Source organism: Haemaphysalis longicornis, unplaced genomic scaffold, assembly GCF_048455015.1.
Source record: "Haemaphysalis longicornis isolate Haplotype H1 unplaced genomic scaffold, Haemaphysalis longicornis Haplotype H1 scaffold_2, whole genome shotgun sequence".
NCBI classification, from domain to species: domain Eukaryota; kingdom Metazoa; phylum Arthropoda; class Arachnida; order Ixodida; family Ixodidae; genus Haemaphysalis; species Haemaphysalis longicornis.
This window is the reverse complement of record NW_027526295.1, coordinates 22,628,719-22,644,556: the sequence shown is the minus strand read 5'-3', so window position 1 is coordinate 22,644,556 and position 15,838 is coordinate 22,628,719. Positions and strand designations below refer to the sequence as shown.

The following is a 15,838-nucleotide window of genomic DNA, read 5'->3' as shown; positions in this document are numbered from 1 at the left end:
AGTATTTCAAAAACTTATCAATACAGCAAAGGAAAGTTGTGCACGTACTTTTCTCTGAATGAATACTCAACTGGTAATGATTTCACAAAATGCTGTCCCTACGAGAGTTCTAGTTCTTAGTCGGGTCACACTTCACCCATTTGTCTTTGTAAATTGTTCTATTCCAACTTTTTCGATTCGAAATTATTCGACCAAATCACTATTCCCTTCGCATTCGTTTCGAACCTGAAATTCTCTATTCGCCCATACCTAGTACACATGACTTCCCCCTGTGTTTTGACGCTTGCCTCGTTTCCGAGGGCCCGCTTGCGCATTCATTAAATTTTTCATCGCAACGGACCTACAAGACTGTGATGAGCTTTGGCATGACTGTTTGCGCACCTTTATGACATAGTGGAAAGGAGAAACGCCCGTCCTGTCCTCTTCGCCTAGTCCTGCATTTTACGAGTCGAATGCAGCACCAACTAGCTTAACAACATGCTGTACTGAGAACGTCCGGCTAGGTTGCGTACGCGCGGATAGCGACGCGTAGGTTCTTTTCTATCAGCTTACACTACTGGCTGAGATTAGCTAGTCTTGGACTGTTTGGAGTGTCACGATATGTTCCTCTTTTCATTTCTTTATTTTTTGCAAACCGACCCGACCCTTTCTTGAAGACCGACGAACCAACACGTCCCTACTCCAGATCAGCAGTAATTACTGTCAAAAAGATTAGTTGGACTTAATAGTGGAACGAAAGTTTCAGTGACTTTTCAAAGTTGGAATGAGGGCTAGTTCATTGGAGCAATGAAACATGGTAAAAACAGCGCTGCTAGAGACGGGACGCAAAGGAAGAAGGACACGGGACTAGCGCTGGACATCATCTGAATAAACTTTACCACACACAGGAAAGGTATACATAGACAGCGCATGCGCGAACATGAGCGATATAATCAGGAAAATGTTTCGCGACGAGGCCAGGTGGGGCTGTTATTATTTTACGCACGGGGCAAGTGCGCATTGAGATAACCTATTTCTTTTTTTGACAGCGCCATAGACGCCATGCTAACACAGTTGTCACCTAGTACACCATGCCTCAAACAATTCACGGGTGGCCTGGTCTTTAAAACAGCGCAAAGCGCGTTTTTTCGAAACATGCAACGCAGTGTGGGACGCAGAGGCAGCGGCGGCAACGGTCAGTTAAATGGCTCACCGCCGTGAGCGCTTGGATGACTGTACGGTGCCCTCGGAGCCCGTCAATGTACCTACCTGCCTGCTCTAAATGGCATTTTCCACACGACAGAAGCACTTTGTACACGACACCTCGTTTGCAACTTACAAACTGTGCTGTATGCATGCCTTTTAGCGCAGCGGTTGTTCTTTTCCTCGCTGTTCCAAGCAGAGCGCATTCGTGCTAGTCTTTCCGGTAAATAGAAACTGATGTGCACTGGCAACAATTTTGATAGTTTTATCTTGTGGAGGCCTCTGGAGATAAATTTGATGGACATTGAACAGTCAAGAAAATCATTTCGTTTTCTGGTCCCCGCCGAGGCGCATTGGCTCGTAACACAAGGAATTAAACATAACTTGCACTTTTTAACAAAAAGCCCACCCTTCCCCCCCTCCACAAGCACACAGGAAAACGCAGAGCTGCTAAATTAATCTGGCAAATGCAGCCAGCAAAGCATCTCCTAATAATGTCCATGACACTCGGGCGGCTCTGAATAGTGGCGTTTGTGGGGATCCTAATTGGGGCTACTCCCAATTACGCGAGCACGTAGCCCGCGATCCCCTCTCCCCGAGGGGCGAGGATAGCCCCTCGCGCCCTCTCCCTGCAAGGGGGTACGGGCTGACGAATGCGCGCCGGTCCGTGGGCCACGTGGGGCGCGACGTAGTGGCCCCGCCGAGGGGCTCGCGGTGGCGGGCGCGCGCTTCGGTCGGACCCGGGAGAGATTGGCTGGGTGCCGACTCCGACAGGTACTTCGTGCTTGCACGCTGCTCGCCTCGCTTCGGCTTGAGCGACCGCCGTTTTCTCACTTCCGTGAGGTCGGCGAACGTACCGGGAGTTGGATTTCCCAGCCAGTCTGGTGATCGGTTCCGGTCATAGCCGGGCCCATCACCCGCAGCGTTTCGGTGGCTTACGCCACTGGAACAACAGCTGCCGATTACCCCCCCCCCCCCCCCCTGCACGTCGGGCTCGGTGGCTTCAAGCGCACGGTCGGCGGGTACCCCCTTCTCTGCCCCAGGGCTAGGAGTGTAATACCAGGGCTGGTTGCTGTACCGTGGATTACCCGGAATAAAACCACGTTCTGAGGAGCTACTTCGTCTCCGCGGAGTGACTGCGCACGCGTGGCGAGGGCCGCCGCGGCCGTCTACGGCTTGGCTCGCTCGAACCCATGGTGGGCACCTTGGCAGGCTGCACTGCATTACAGAGGTGAGGCCCACACGTTCAAGGCACCCTGATCCGTCGTAGAAACTCATGCGTAAAAACGAAAAAAAAAAGCTGCTCTGCTGTTCATTGAAGCAGCTAATGTATACAGTGACCGTAGTACAAATATTGCGTATTTACTGGTTCATTTACTTCTTTCGCCCGTTAACAATTATATCAATTTTAACACAAACTTCAAGAAATGGCGATAAAAAAATCACGCAATATGTTTACTCCTTCGCAACTTTTCGGCGATGACGTCGCAAAATAGTTTGGATTGTTTGATTGATTGATTGATTGATTGATTGATTGATTGATTGATTGATTGATTGATTGATTGATTGATTGATTGTCAGTTTTAACGGGCCGAAACTACACAGGTTATGAGGCGCACAGTAGTGGAGGGCTCCGGATAAATGTTGACCACCTGGGGATCTTTAACGTGCGCCAAAATATCGAACACACGGGCGTACTTTCTTTTCGCCTCCATCAGAAAAGCGGCCGCTGCGGCCGGGAAACATACTCGCGCCCTTGGGCTAAGCAGTCAATGCTATAGCCACCGAGCCACCGTCGCTGGTGGAATCTTGTTTGGTGGATGAGCGTTCGTCTACCTAAGCCATCGACAAGATATGTGACTGGCGATTGTAGGGGGGTCTCTTCCCTAGTTCCGTTCCATCGCATCACTTGAATACTAACGTGCAATTGGCCCATTAAAAACTAAATTTTTATTGCTGGTTTCTATGAGCACTCACGCGCATAATATGACACTGCAGAGCGAAATTTCAATGCTTTTATTGTTTCCTGCTTTTTTTTGTTAGAGACGCCCTTCTTGGCTGCAATTCAGCTGAGTTTTACCGAAGCATAGTTCTCCCATATTAAGCAGATTTGTATGTTGTCTTGATGGCTTTTGAAAACTATTGTTAAAAAAAAATCCGAGTACACCTAAGCACGTTTGTGAATTGTGAATCGGACATCATAATATCCAGTTGAACGCGTGCGACGCCTTGTTTAGCCTCAAATATTTTGTCGAAGAGCTCTAGCATCTTGCCGCTGGAGGAGCGTTTTGCTTTCGAATGGCTTTACTTTCGAGTGGCAACTTCATTCGCCGCTTCTCGTTTATGCCACCGTCTAATGACGACGCTGACGATGATGGTGAATTTCGGTGGTGGTTATTCCCCTACCTTTACTACTGTGTACAGGCGGGCGCCCACCCCTCGCTAGCAGCTACTGTCGAGTTTAAGCTCGCACTGTGGGAGGCCTCGTGAAGGAATCGTTTTGAAGTGATGAACGCCAACGCCAGACGCCGGGATTGTCGCTTAAGCTCACGTCTTGGAACATCTCGTAAAACATGTGGATTGCACATAACGACGCCACCGCTTTTTTTTATCGATCGCTGTCAGCTTCATCCGCACTGCTCGAGATAAGAGCTGCAGACTTCCACGGTGCAACCAACCAACCAACACGGCAATACAGTGACGTCAGTGCAAGCTATCACGCCTCAGAAACAACAGACGCACGCAGGAAGGACAGGGCCGCTGACAAGAGATGCTATCAGCGTCGCATCTAATATTTAGTTCGTCAGTCAAACTCCGCGCGCACTCAAAACAAAAGAAACACCAAAAATCGATTTTGTAGAATTCAAATTTGGCGCCCTTCGAAGACCGCCTCATAGTCTCTACAATGGCAGAAAGAGGGCGCCAGGAGTCCGCTAGAAGTAGGAGTTCCTGTATAAACATCCCCCTCGCGAGGGGCACGATCAAATGCAGAGCATTTCCGGGGGTGCACGACGTTAAGTAGTTTGCGTTACGTTAATGTAGTTGCACTTGTGGCAACTGCTGACCTGAGAGCGCTCGTCAGCAGTAATTTGAATGAGTCAACGATATAAGGCGCGTTCATAGCGTTCCGTTCCGTGTCGGCTTTGTGGCGCAGTCGGTAGAGCACCATGCACATTGCGTTCCGCCCGCAGGGTCGAGGGATCGAAACCTGGCGCCGGATAGTATTTTCTTTTATATAGTGTAGGGGGAAGGGCGCGGACAAGGACGGTGCGGACTACGACGGGACAACGCGGGTGGCATCGTGAGTTACTGAAATGCTCTGCATTTAAAATCAGAAAACGCGTGCGATGACTCTAAACAGCGTTCCTTATCAGGATCCGGCCACCAACAGGGCGCATTCATGGTCTTACCTTTGCCCCAGTGCGCTTCTCCCACGCCAGTGTAACCACCAGAATGCAGAAGGGCACGAAGAAGCCGATGGCGAAGCGCAGCACCACATGACTCAGTGTACGATCCTCGGAGCCGTAGAAGAGGGCCGGGTACGGAAACCGCATCAACTCCACCTGCGGGCATCACACGGACAGGTCAAGGGCACAGACACGCGGGAATGAAGGTGAAACGTTGAATTGAACCGTCATCACCATCATTGTCGACATTGTAATAACATTAATCGTGATCGCCAACGTTTGCCCTTAACATCATCATCCAATCCTCTCGGTGGCGTTTCTCCCGTTGTCTCGTCCAATGACAATTCTTGCCCGTTTACTATCGTAGCCTTGCAATAGAGTTTTAGTTTCCCGTACGTCGAAGTTCCACGTGCGTAGAGCTTTCACGGGTGACCAGTGCTGATGCTCAGAACGCAAAGGGCCTACGTGAGTCACGTCCGCACGTGAGATTCGATTTTTGCACGTTGCGGTCTTTACGTTACTTCCGTACGCACAGTTGACCTCCATGGTGGCGCCCTGCCCTCACGCTTCGCAGCAATAACGGCTTCGTCGCAAATCCCTCGAATATAGTATGTTCTAAGCTGCTGATTTCGCCTTCTATTCGTCCATTCTTACCCGATTAAATCGATACACAGGTTTTGTTTCTCAAATACAATAGCGATTTTTCAGCTGTTGAAGGGTACTGACACAAAATTTTGAAGGCGAGATAACTTTGGAGGCAGATTGGTGTGAACACACATACATCATCTGCAAAATATCAGCTGTAAATACGGCCTAGAACTTAATTAAAATCAATTTGAAAGTGTGCGAAACGCAACCGAGCAGCCAGCGTAGCAGGCATTTCCAGGATTTGCAGTAAATAAACGAACATCCAAACACGTCAGGACTTTTTGTTGGCTGCTTCCGCACTGCCACCATTTTTCGCCGGCTCCTGGCTCCAATCGGAGGTCTGAGCTTCTGCTCTCGAACAACGAACGATCAGATCGTTGGCGGCAGAGGCGCTGTGATTTCGTTGGTTCATCGGGCAGCGCCGCCACCTAAGTTCTACTGCGATTCCAGGCACTCTATTTTTATTGCTTTTTATTGCACTGGACACGAAAAGCGCACTGAGTGAGCCGCACGGTCACTGGGAAGGGGGCGCGGCGGCCACGGTCGCGAAGAGGCGCAGGCCGGCGCACGTAGCTCGAGCGATATTATGTTACCGCTGCACGAAATGATATCCAAGTCCTAGAAATGGCAATGCATATGAGGAAGCACTTGGTGATACGACGGTGGTTTGCATTAAATATCGTCATCTGCAGCGCTTACGAGAGCGACAATCGAATATCCGGTGCAGTGCTAAGCCGAACACATCCGGCCGGCTACTCCCAGAGCTCTTCTCCCGACCCACTGCCTCGGGCGTCGCGCGTCGTTCCCTAGTCGCGGCAGTAATTTGAAATCGCTGCGCCTTCGTCACGTCTACAGTCGCTTTTAAGTGCAGAGCACTTTAGGCGCTCGCCTTGTCGTCCTAGCTCGCTCGCTGGAACCAAGCATATCGCCACGGCGTTACGGTGTGAACGGTCCTTTCGCCGCGGTTTATATAGTCATAAGCGCTGTAAACTCGTGAACCGCAGGCGCTTAGCAGTGGCTTAGCTCGGCTATGCCAGGATAAACGCAGCGTGAGCTGAGGTTCAGCTGGTTATTCTTAGCTTTCCTGGTTGTCTAGGATTAGCTGATCATGCTTGCTGCTGCTTATGATTCAATCCAAATCCAATCCAAAGCCGATCCAATCCAATGCAATGCAACACAATCCAATCCAATCCTCGGGCTTGCTCAAAATGTGGCAGTGCAACGCCGGCTCGTGCGGCGAGAAAAGGACAAAGAGAACAGAACTCCCGCTGGCGCAGTTTGAGGCAGGGGGCGCACGAGCACTGCGAAGGCGGGAAATTTGATTTCCATGGGGTGGTAGCAGTAAGCGGATAACTGCGGTACAGCCCATTATGGCGCATCACTGCTCTGCACTTCCGACAGCTTTCACATTGACTGGAATGGTTTTAACTTTCAATTAAGCGGCTCACGAGATCCGTACGTGGGAGCATTCGCAGAAACTCCGGCAACGCGTATTCGACAGTACTACAGCGGCTCTGTTCTGTGATATCCGTCTGACGGTCACGTGGACAGCTTTGGTTATACAAAATCACGTTTTGCGGCACCCGCTGAAACCGATACTGCGACTGGCCGCATTGAAAGCGAGTCTAAATAAACAACCGTGGCACGCTAAAGCAAATAAGGTTTTCACACGTGATAAAGAGGCCATTAGCTATTTATCGCAACAGCTATTAGCTATTTATCGCAACTATTTATGCAAACTTTTTCGGTCAGTGACACTTTAAGCCCTATCAAGTAGCGTTTGTCGTCGTCATAGCAGCAAGCTTTCCGGATCACGAGTGGCTACAGCGGTGCTTGTGTCTGTTAGTAGATGGCGGTAGGACTACGTGCCTCTAAATGCCCTACGCGCGGAGTGCGTCGCGGTCGGTTAACTAAAACGGTTTAACGGTTTAAAACTACATGCGCATGAAGTAGATATACTTTTAACGTTTTACTCTACGCACGTGAAACTAAAACTGTGTAATAACTGTTATACGTCTGTCCTCAATGCAACGCGTCCAATGTATTTGCTATATTCATTTACAATAGAAAAGAGTTACAGCATTATTTACTGTTTTTTAAGAGTTTCGGTTTAGCTACGAAGACACGAGAATAACATTCTGAACACAATATTCTTTGTGTAGAGCTGCAGCAGGAAGACTTAAAATATTCTGACATAGCGCAAAAGCTTGCCATTTAAGAGTGAATTGCGAAGTCGTTCTTCATCTTCGAAGTTCCTAAAAACCGTTCGTTCGGCTGCACGAGTGGCTGCTTCCTCGGAAGCTCGTTGTCCATGCGGCAATTCACAGGTAGCTTTTTTCTCCAAGCATCACGTTTTGTTTTGAAAAGAAATCTTTAGATTATCAAATTGAGTCGACTACTGGTAGTTCGAAGGGGCGCGCATTCTCGAGACTTGCGCGTCGTTCAAAGGGCCGTGAAAGCAAAATGAAACTTCGGTAAATCCGAGAGAATTACCCTTTGGCAACTCAATGCGCTTCATTTCAGTCACTGACGACGCTTTCAACAAAACAAAAAAAAAAAAAAACGCGCAGAATATAAACTATTCGAATTTGGGGCCACGATTACGAATACCGGCAGAAGTGACAGAATATAAGCAATCACTGTAACCTTAGTTATGCGTCTGTTACATCACGCTAGCATTCAATTGATACAATAAAAGGAAACTAAAGGACAGACTGGAGTCTCCTAATCATGAATTTCTCGCAAAGGCTCATGTCGGCGCCTGCGAATCTCTGAGAGGAGGTTCTGTGAGATCAGAGAAAAATCTCCGGAAATTAGTTGAGGAGGCCTCATTGTATCATACGTTTTCTTCGATATCTCGATTGTTTGTTTGATGTCGGCGATAAAATTGTAATCCCCGTTGTATTGACGAAACATTCGTTCTAATACACGAACCTTGAATTAACCCTTCATAGACCCTTCCAACGCATTGTTTTAGCCCGAAGGTGAACGTGGTCATGTAGTAAAAAAAAAAGAACGAATTCATTCAAGGAAAACAGCACATCGTGTCTCCGGATACAGCAGCCGGCTTGCACTCACCTTCAGCGAGGGTGATTTCTTCTGCGAGCCGTTCACGACGTCAATAAAAGACGATTCCACGAAGTACTGCAGCGGGAGGAGCAATCCTGAAAGGGGACGTCACTGGTGAGTAGAGAGAAACCAGCTTCGATCAAGTTAGTGAAACAGTGGAATCTGTATGTGTGGTTCCGTTTGAGAAGCACAAATTGTGCTAACGAGGGAATTAATCTTTATGTCCAACGCGAGTAGATTGACCATCCACACGTGAGCTCGGCCCCTCTAGCCTCTAGGGCAGTCCAATTTCCAAGGAGCCTTAATATGGTGCCTTGAATGTAAGTTTCGCCTATCTTCCCTTAAATTTTGAAGCCCAGTCGGCGGTTTCTTCTCGGAAGTTGAAAGATGAGAGTTAAAACTGGAACTTCCTAAGAGCTGAATTATCAGCTTAAACAACCCCGAGGCACCCTTCGTGTGAAGTGACCACACCTTCAAGTCATACATGTTAGTTTGAGCTTCCTTCATAGCAGAGAACACGAATAATATGCACCTCTAGCGTGGCGAGCACAGAATGTGCCCATTGTAGCAACTAGTGGGCTCTGTGTATTCCCCAGTCTTGTGAGTTGACCTGGTGGTGCTGTTTTGAAGCTATCAGATACGCGCGCCCAAGATTTCACTCTTGCAAGCCACGCCGGCTATTACCCTTCTCTATTTTTAATCAACTGCCACGCTCCTCCCCCCCCCCCCCCCCCCCCAACTTCTAATTCACGTTTTTGGGATCCGGGGCCCTTGGTGTGGGAAGGCTCCTGACTAATTGGTATCAAGTGGGAACTTTTAGCGAGCGCCAAAATATAGACACTGAGGTGTTTGTGCTTCTTGCATGCACCTGGAAAGCAACCAGCGCAAAAACCAGAAAGCAAACACCAGAAAGCAAACACCGAAGCTGGCGACCCCAGCTAGCTTATTCTTGGATCGGCTAGTGACTCGACATGGCTTTTTGCGGGGTGTCGTCGTTAGCCCCCAAAGAGCAATGGACACTCGGTGATTGAAGCATGTAAAGTATGTACAAAGGTGTTTGCCGTGAAGCTCTAAGAGTGGCGGAGGACGCTGCAGGACGAGCGTTTGCTCATAATTTATGAACTCGCTGGGTGGCCACACATTCGGCTTGGGTGGTCTGGTGTGTGGTACGCTAATGGAAAGGTTGATTAAACTTATCGCTTCTCGCACTTTTGGCTTCTTTCCTTCTGGCGTTATTTCTCCTCTTTGCATGGTCAAGACTGCACCACTTGTCGCAACAAGCAATACAGCGAGCCACGCAGCGAAGTTTCGAAAGCCTTGCTTGTAGCAGTTGTATTGCGCCTCCGACAGGTGGCGACACAAGTCCCGCCCGAGCGCGAGGAGGCAAAGCTATATTACAGTGTACTAGGAGATGTAGCTACTTCTCTGTAGCTACTTCTCTTGCGCTCTTTGACCTCGTCGGCCTTGCGCCATTAAACACCAACCATCATCATCATCAGGAGGTGTAGCTAGTTAAAGCTGCGGTGCCGGCGCACGCGATGACATGACCCCTCGGCGAGGTTTTTCTGCCCACGTTCGCCGGCCCAACCACCAGCTTAAAGAGAATCGCTGTTAAAAATTGAGTACAGTGGAATTCGTATGGGAAGCGACTACGGGTCCTTAAGTAATAGGCCAGTGAGGTGTTCCCGAGTATGAATGAGCGGAGAGAGAAGACCTAGCGCGTGCGGCGCTGACGTCAGATTGCGTGTGAGGGGTCAGTGACGGCACGTGAGCAGAACAGGGGCACCACAACTGCGGGGAAGTAATTCTCACATTAAGTCGTCTCTGGGATGCTTGCGTCAAGTACAGTCAAACCCGGCTATAACGAACCCGGATAGACCGAATTATGCTATATATCGAACAAAAATAATTCAGTTACGGAAATACATGGGAAACATATTCCTTATAACGAAGTTCACATCCGATATATCGAACTCTGGGCGCCTAGAATGGCCGCCGAAATGCATGATCTCGGAGCGGCGATTGAGATGTGGATTGGCCGCGACCACGGAGCAAGAGCCGCGACTGAGACATTGCGCCTCGCACGGAGCGACGTGACGCCCAATACTTTCCGGAACTGTTTCCGATGCGCGGGACTCGCGACGAAACCCGCCCAGTCAGTGAGTACGGACCAAGACAGCAGCATCGGTGAACTGTGGGAAGAGCTCGCCAACGTTCCCGATGATGTCGCCAGTGAAATCGGTCCGACGCTTATAATGAAGCGCTTTCGGCAGTCGATGTGCTCCGTCATTGCTTCTTAGATTTTTGAGGACACGGACTCGAACTGGTGCAAACAATGTTTCGTGTAGAGAATGCTATGCTAGTTGAAGCCACCAAAACGGAAGTGAAAACAAAAATCACCGTTTTTTTTTTGCAACGTGGGCAGTTAAGGAGGAAAGTAGCTTTGATACTTGCAATTAATGGATTATTTTGGTCTGGTAATGGCTACTGTACTGTGTTCGTCTCTGCATACGCGGATGGCGGAGTTAGGGAGGGGGCGGGGGGCTGACGCGGATTGCGAACTCGTAACAATAAGCTCGTTATAGGCGGGTTCGGCTATATCGAACTATTGGATATATCGAACTAATCGCGGTGCATATTGCAGTTCGCTATAAACGGGTTTGACTGTATGTGAGTGCGTGTCATCGCTTCCAGGGTGACTACTTCAGCCGCGCGGATGGAAAGCTTTCGCATCTGCACACGTGAGCAGCCCCTCTGAGTTTTTTTTTTTTTTAAATAGGAGCGCTCTTTTTTTTAGCCTTAGTTCTTTTGCTTTTTTCGCTTAGACCTGCTCAATTATGCTTTGACTAATCACTACGCTTATGTTTCTTTTTCAAGTCTGTTATACGCATCGATGCCAAAAGCTTGTGAAACGACTAAAAGATGTCGTGGCAAAAAAAGCTCGCACCTCCCCTCGCGGGAACCCCTGTGTAGATGCGACGCATAGGGGGTTCAGGTTGCAGCGTTGGACAGCGGAGGAACGGATCTGGAACGATGGAGCGGAGCGGCGTGGCGCAGGCACCGCCGCGTTTTATAGCGCGCATAACGGTGAGGGGACGCGCCGGCGCCAGTGCGTCAGCCGCGGCTATGACGCAACAGAATCCAACACAATCCACTTTAATCCAATCCCATCCAAATCCAATCAAAGCCAAACCAAGCCAAGCCAATCCAAGTCAATCCATTCGAATCCAATCCAATGCCCCTCGCGAGAGAGTGTTCGCTATCGGAGAGGAGGGGGGGGGGGGGGGTGAGCGGCGGAGAGCGCAGCTGGCGCTGCGAGTAGAATGGGGTAGGGGCGGACGCCGACGACGACAACACCGGATACAGGGACAAGGCGGGTGAATGAGATGCGTTGCATCTAATAACCTGTAATTCTTCGGCTAAAATTGGACGTCACCGCAGCAGTTGTGGGACTGAATGCAGCAACGCTGGAGAAAAGGCTACGAACGTAGAGACATTAAACAATAAAATTTTAGCAATTGTGACAGGTAACCCTGCCAACACTCTCCGTACAACGATTGTTATAAAGCTGTCTTTGATGACGGCGCTGTTGAGCATTATCGGAAAAAAATTACGCCCACCTGCCCGCGAGGGGAACCCTGTGTAGATGCGACGCATCGTGGGGTTCACTTGGTGTTTCCGTTGGATTGATTCTGAAATCGCGTGAAACGTATCGGGAACGCGTATGATTTTTATGTTTTATGATTATTATTATGTTTTATTGGCCAATCTTGGTCAATATCTCTAAGTGGTATGCTTGGGGCTTCGCTGTCGCAACGACCTTTACTCCATCATTGTTGCTGTAAGTGGGAGCTTCTTTTCTTTTATTGCAAGTGTTAATCATTGCCCCATCATGCGTTGTAGCAGTAGCATCTTGACGTAGTTTGAATGAGTCAAGGATATAAGGCGCGTTCATAGCATTTGATTCTTTCTCGGTTTTGTGGCGCAGAGGGAAGAGCACTATGTACCTCGCCCACAGGGTCGTGGGATCGAAACCGGGTGCCGCTAACTATTATTTTTTTTTATTGTGTAGGGGGAGGGGTGCGGACGGACAACAATGCCGTATGGAGGGACAAGGGGAGTGAATGAGATGCAGTCGCATCTAAAATGCCTAGATTGCGGCACTCAACTCATTTCGTCGAAGCCGTCCGTATCGGCCGGCCCAGGGACGACGAGTTCCCGCACGTAGTCGTCCTGCGTGTCGAACATGCCATCGGGGATGCGCACGTGGTACGTGAGCTTGTCGTCTGCCGTTCGATTGAACCACACGGCCACGCGCCGACGCTGGCCAGATCCGGAGGACGCTGTCTCTTCGACGTACTTCGTCGCCGCCTCAGCGTCCGCGAAGGGAACCGGTGCTGCGCTCGCAGAAAGCAGGGTGGTTTGTTTATATATAAATAGAAATGGGTGTAGATCACTGGGTTGCGGCACACCGCCCTCAAAGGTGCAGTTTCACGGCTGGAACGGTGTCCTCCAAACTAAGCGAGCCCTAGTCTTGATGTGCGCTATACGTTGCCAATTTCTACAGAGTGTAAACAGGTGCGCCAGGCCTTTTAGCCGGTCTTGTTAACCACACCCTTTGCGAAATAGTTATGCTAACACCACAAGTGAAGACACGGCATTTAGGCATGTTTGGTCAGTGCTTTCGGCTCAAGTAATCTTCAGACAATCTTCGTTCATTTAAAAAGGATTAGTGTCGGCCATAACATGCACACTACATCTTTTTACACCATTATCACCTAAAAACGCTATAGTATAATTGTAATACGGGTACTGGGAGGTGGTTACACCCTTTTTCTTAAGTCCCAACACCGTAATTTGTAGCGTTACATTATTTTGTGTGGCAGAAAGGATCTTGACCGCCTGCAACATCCTCATTTTCTCTAGGGTGTTGAACGCGCGTGTAATGGGGGCTATTTGATTACAACAATGATTATTCAGGCCATATAGTTAGTTTTAACAACTCACACCTCGCCGATTGTGGAAGATGTTGAAGTGCATCGCAGTAGCTTCTTCTCTCGAAGGAGTGCGGCCCCCTTCATACTAGGATTAAGTTATTGTTATGGCATTAACACTCATTACGCAATAATTATACAGCACACCAATCACTGGTCTCCCTGGAAAATTTTATGCTTGTTAGTACTGATGGAACCCAAGAATTGTGTAGAAAGTTAAGCACAATGGTAACACGGTTTCTCCATATTCTATGTTTGGTTTGCTCGTATCAATCCTCAATCCTTTCGTCCTCTAATCATTTCCAAAAGACCGCAAAAGGCTGTAAGGTGGCTACACCTTTTTTTGTTAATGTCCCAACACCCTTTACTACAACCTTTGGCCACTCAATTTCCTTTGGGTGCTCTGGGTAATCAACATCCTCAATTTTTGTCATGTGTTGTAATGGGTGTTCAGTTGCAAATAAATTATGCCCATTGGTCTTCTTTCAACACTGAGGCAGAAAACATCCTTCCCCTGGTAGACAATGTTCAAGTCCACCCTTGTAAAAGCGTGTAAAAGACCTTTTTTTCACATTTTTTTACGTTCCAACACCTTAATTTGCAGCTTTACATTCATGTGGCGAAATGGCATTGAAATAATTAACCCCTTCTTGAAGGGTGTTGAAAGGGTGTGGAATAGGTGAATGTTATTTAATAACATTCCATGATTTATTGAACAGTTCTTTGTTTTTTCACGCCGCCTCACGATTAAAAGATTTTTTTTTTTGCAAATTCGCATGTTTGCATAACGTGTGTACTTCCAAAATTAGCGCTAGAATATTTCATTTTTTTTTACAAGTTCCCCGACTCTATCAGAGGGCTTTCCCCTGCTGGCTATAAAAGCAAGGCGAGCAGATGTAGTTGTAGGGTAAGTATTTAGTCTCTCTCACCGTGCAACCCATTGGTTTGCTCGCTCAATTCATTTGGCGTCCAAGTGACTTGTGCGGGTTGAACGTGCTGCGCGCTCAGCCGATACACATTGTCACGTGTAGTTGCCTGCACACTCCCTTAGTTCAGGGCGTTCACAAGCACTCCCTTTTATCATCCTTACACGCTCGTTTATTAAGAACAGACCTTTTAAAGGTTTGTGCCATTACGTTAGATTTTTACAGACATGGTGCGTACACGATGCTGCGCAGGAAACATTCGCAGTCTGCCTTTCGTGCGGCTCCAAATTATTGTTTCACCTGCCTTTATTGACTAGTAAACGTTCGTATAATTGGTACCCGTCGTATGAGTTGGATTGCACGTCTCCAACCGTTCCCGCAGTATCTACAACCGTTATTTGTGCAGTGGGAAAGAGAACTGGCCTGCATCAGCAGCAAAACACAGCCTAGGCTGCTGGAGCGTGCAGAGAAGGGAGCAAGCTCCAGCGGGGTCCTGTAATAAGGAATCCAATGACATGCTCCTTTTTTGCACATTAAAGCTTACTCCTCTCTCTCTCTCTCCCCTCCGTAGATGCCCATGCTCCAGTGTGGAACACAAAATTTGGCAAAGACAGCTTACAAACATCAAGCTTACGCCGATCCCCTTAAATTCAGCTAACTCCAAACACAAACGCAGTGCTCGCATGGCAAGACGTGTTTAGTTGAAATACTTGCCGTATTATACCAAAATGTGGAGGCCCTGGGACGTTTTCTTTAATAAAATTTTTTATACGCTGAAAGTTATTCCGCGCTTGAGCTGTCGGCGGAGACGTTCTGTTAAATTTTGACCATAGACAGCTTCGCTGTACAACGCAGCTATGCGTAAATATTATCTAGTACTAGTAGCGTAGTATTATATAGTATGCTCTTACGAATGTCTAGCGCTAGTACCAACTTACTCCAAGTGCCTCCTAGGGAAGCGCAGACTCTTCCAGCCAGATTGGCGAACAGGGGCAGGTTGGGTGCGAAGGCGAGATCCCCGTTGGTCCAGGACTCGCCGCGCCGTCCCCAGAACTGGATCGCGTCGGCGGGGTCGAAAAAGTGTTCCTCGCGGCGCTTGGCTCTGTAGGGCGCCACGGAGTCGTTCCACACTGAGCTCGTGACCAGCAGCATGGCGGCGACCTGCACTATGGTGGTCCCGTAGCGGCGTCGGATGCGAGTTAGCCACACCTGGCGCCACATGACCAGGCCGAGCTGACTCCAGCAGCCCGTGGTCTCAGACATTTCTGCTGCCTCACCGTGGCTTCAAGACTTCCTGAAAACAGACGCGCATCACATGAGCGCGCAGGCAGGACACGCCCTCCTTCAATACCTTCCTAGCTTGTCCAAAAATCAATCAATCAATCAAATAATCAATCAATCAATCAATCAATCAATCAATCAATCAATCAATCAATCAATCAATCAATCAATCAATCAATCAACTAGAAAATCAATGAATCAACTAGTCAATCAATCAGTCAGTCAAATAGTCAATGAATGAATCAATCAATTAGTCAGTAAGTGAGTCAATCAATCAATCACTTAATCGAATCAATCAATTAATCAATCAATGTGTCCGCCCGTCCGTACA

At 48.5% G+C, this 15,838-nt stretch overlaps 1 protein-coding gene across 1 annotated transcript; it reads right to left on the bottom strand.

The window, feature by feature from the left end:
• Positions 1–4,539: 4,539 nt before the first annotated feature.
• LOC144167012 (uncharacterized) lies at positions 4,540–15,508 on the bottom strand. Its single transcript, XM_077696415.1, has 4 exons — positions 15,165–15,508; positions 12,476–12,703; positions 8,316–8,401; positions 4,540–4,745 (listed from the first exon to the last, which is right to left on the bottom strand). Exons 1-4 carry the CDS (start codon positions 15,487–15,489, stop codon positions 4,581–4,583), a joined length of 804 nt encoding a protein of 267 aa, XP_077552541.1. The 5' UTR covers positions 15,490–15,508; the 3' UTR covers positions 4,540–4,580.
• Positions 15,509–15,838: the final 330 nt, after the last annotated feature.

Coding starts and splice junctions, on each gene's coding strand:
- LOC144167012 (XM_077696415.1), bottom strand. CDS start 15,489: ATGTCTGAGACCACGGGCTGCTGGAGTCAGCTCGGCCTGGTCATGTGG. Junction 12,704..15,164: donor TTCCCTAGGAGGCACTTGGA/GTAAGTTGGTAC, acceptor CTGCGAGCGCAG/CACCGGTTCCCTTCGCGGAC. Junction 8,402..12,475: donor GGACGGCTTCGACGAAATGA/GTTGAGTGCCGC, acceptor GTCCCCTTTCAG/GATTGCTCCTCCCGCTGCAG.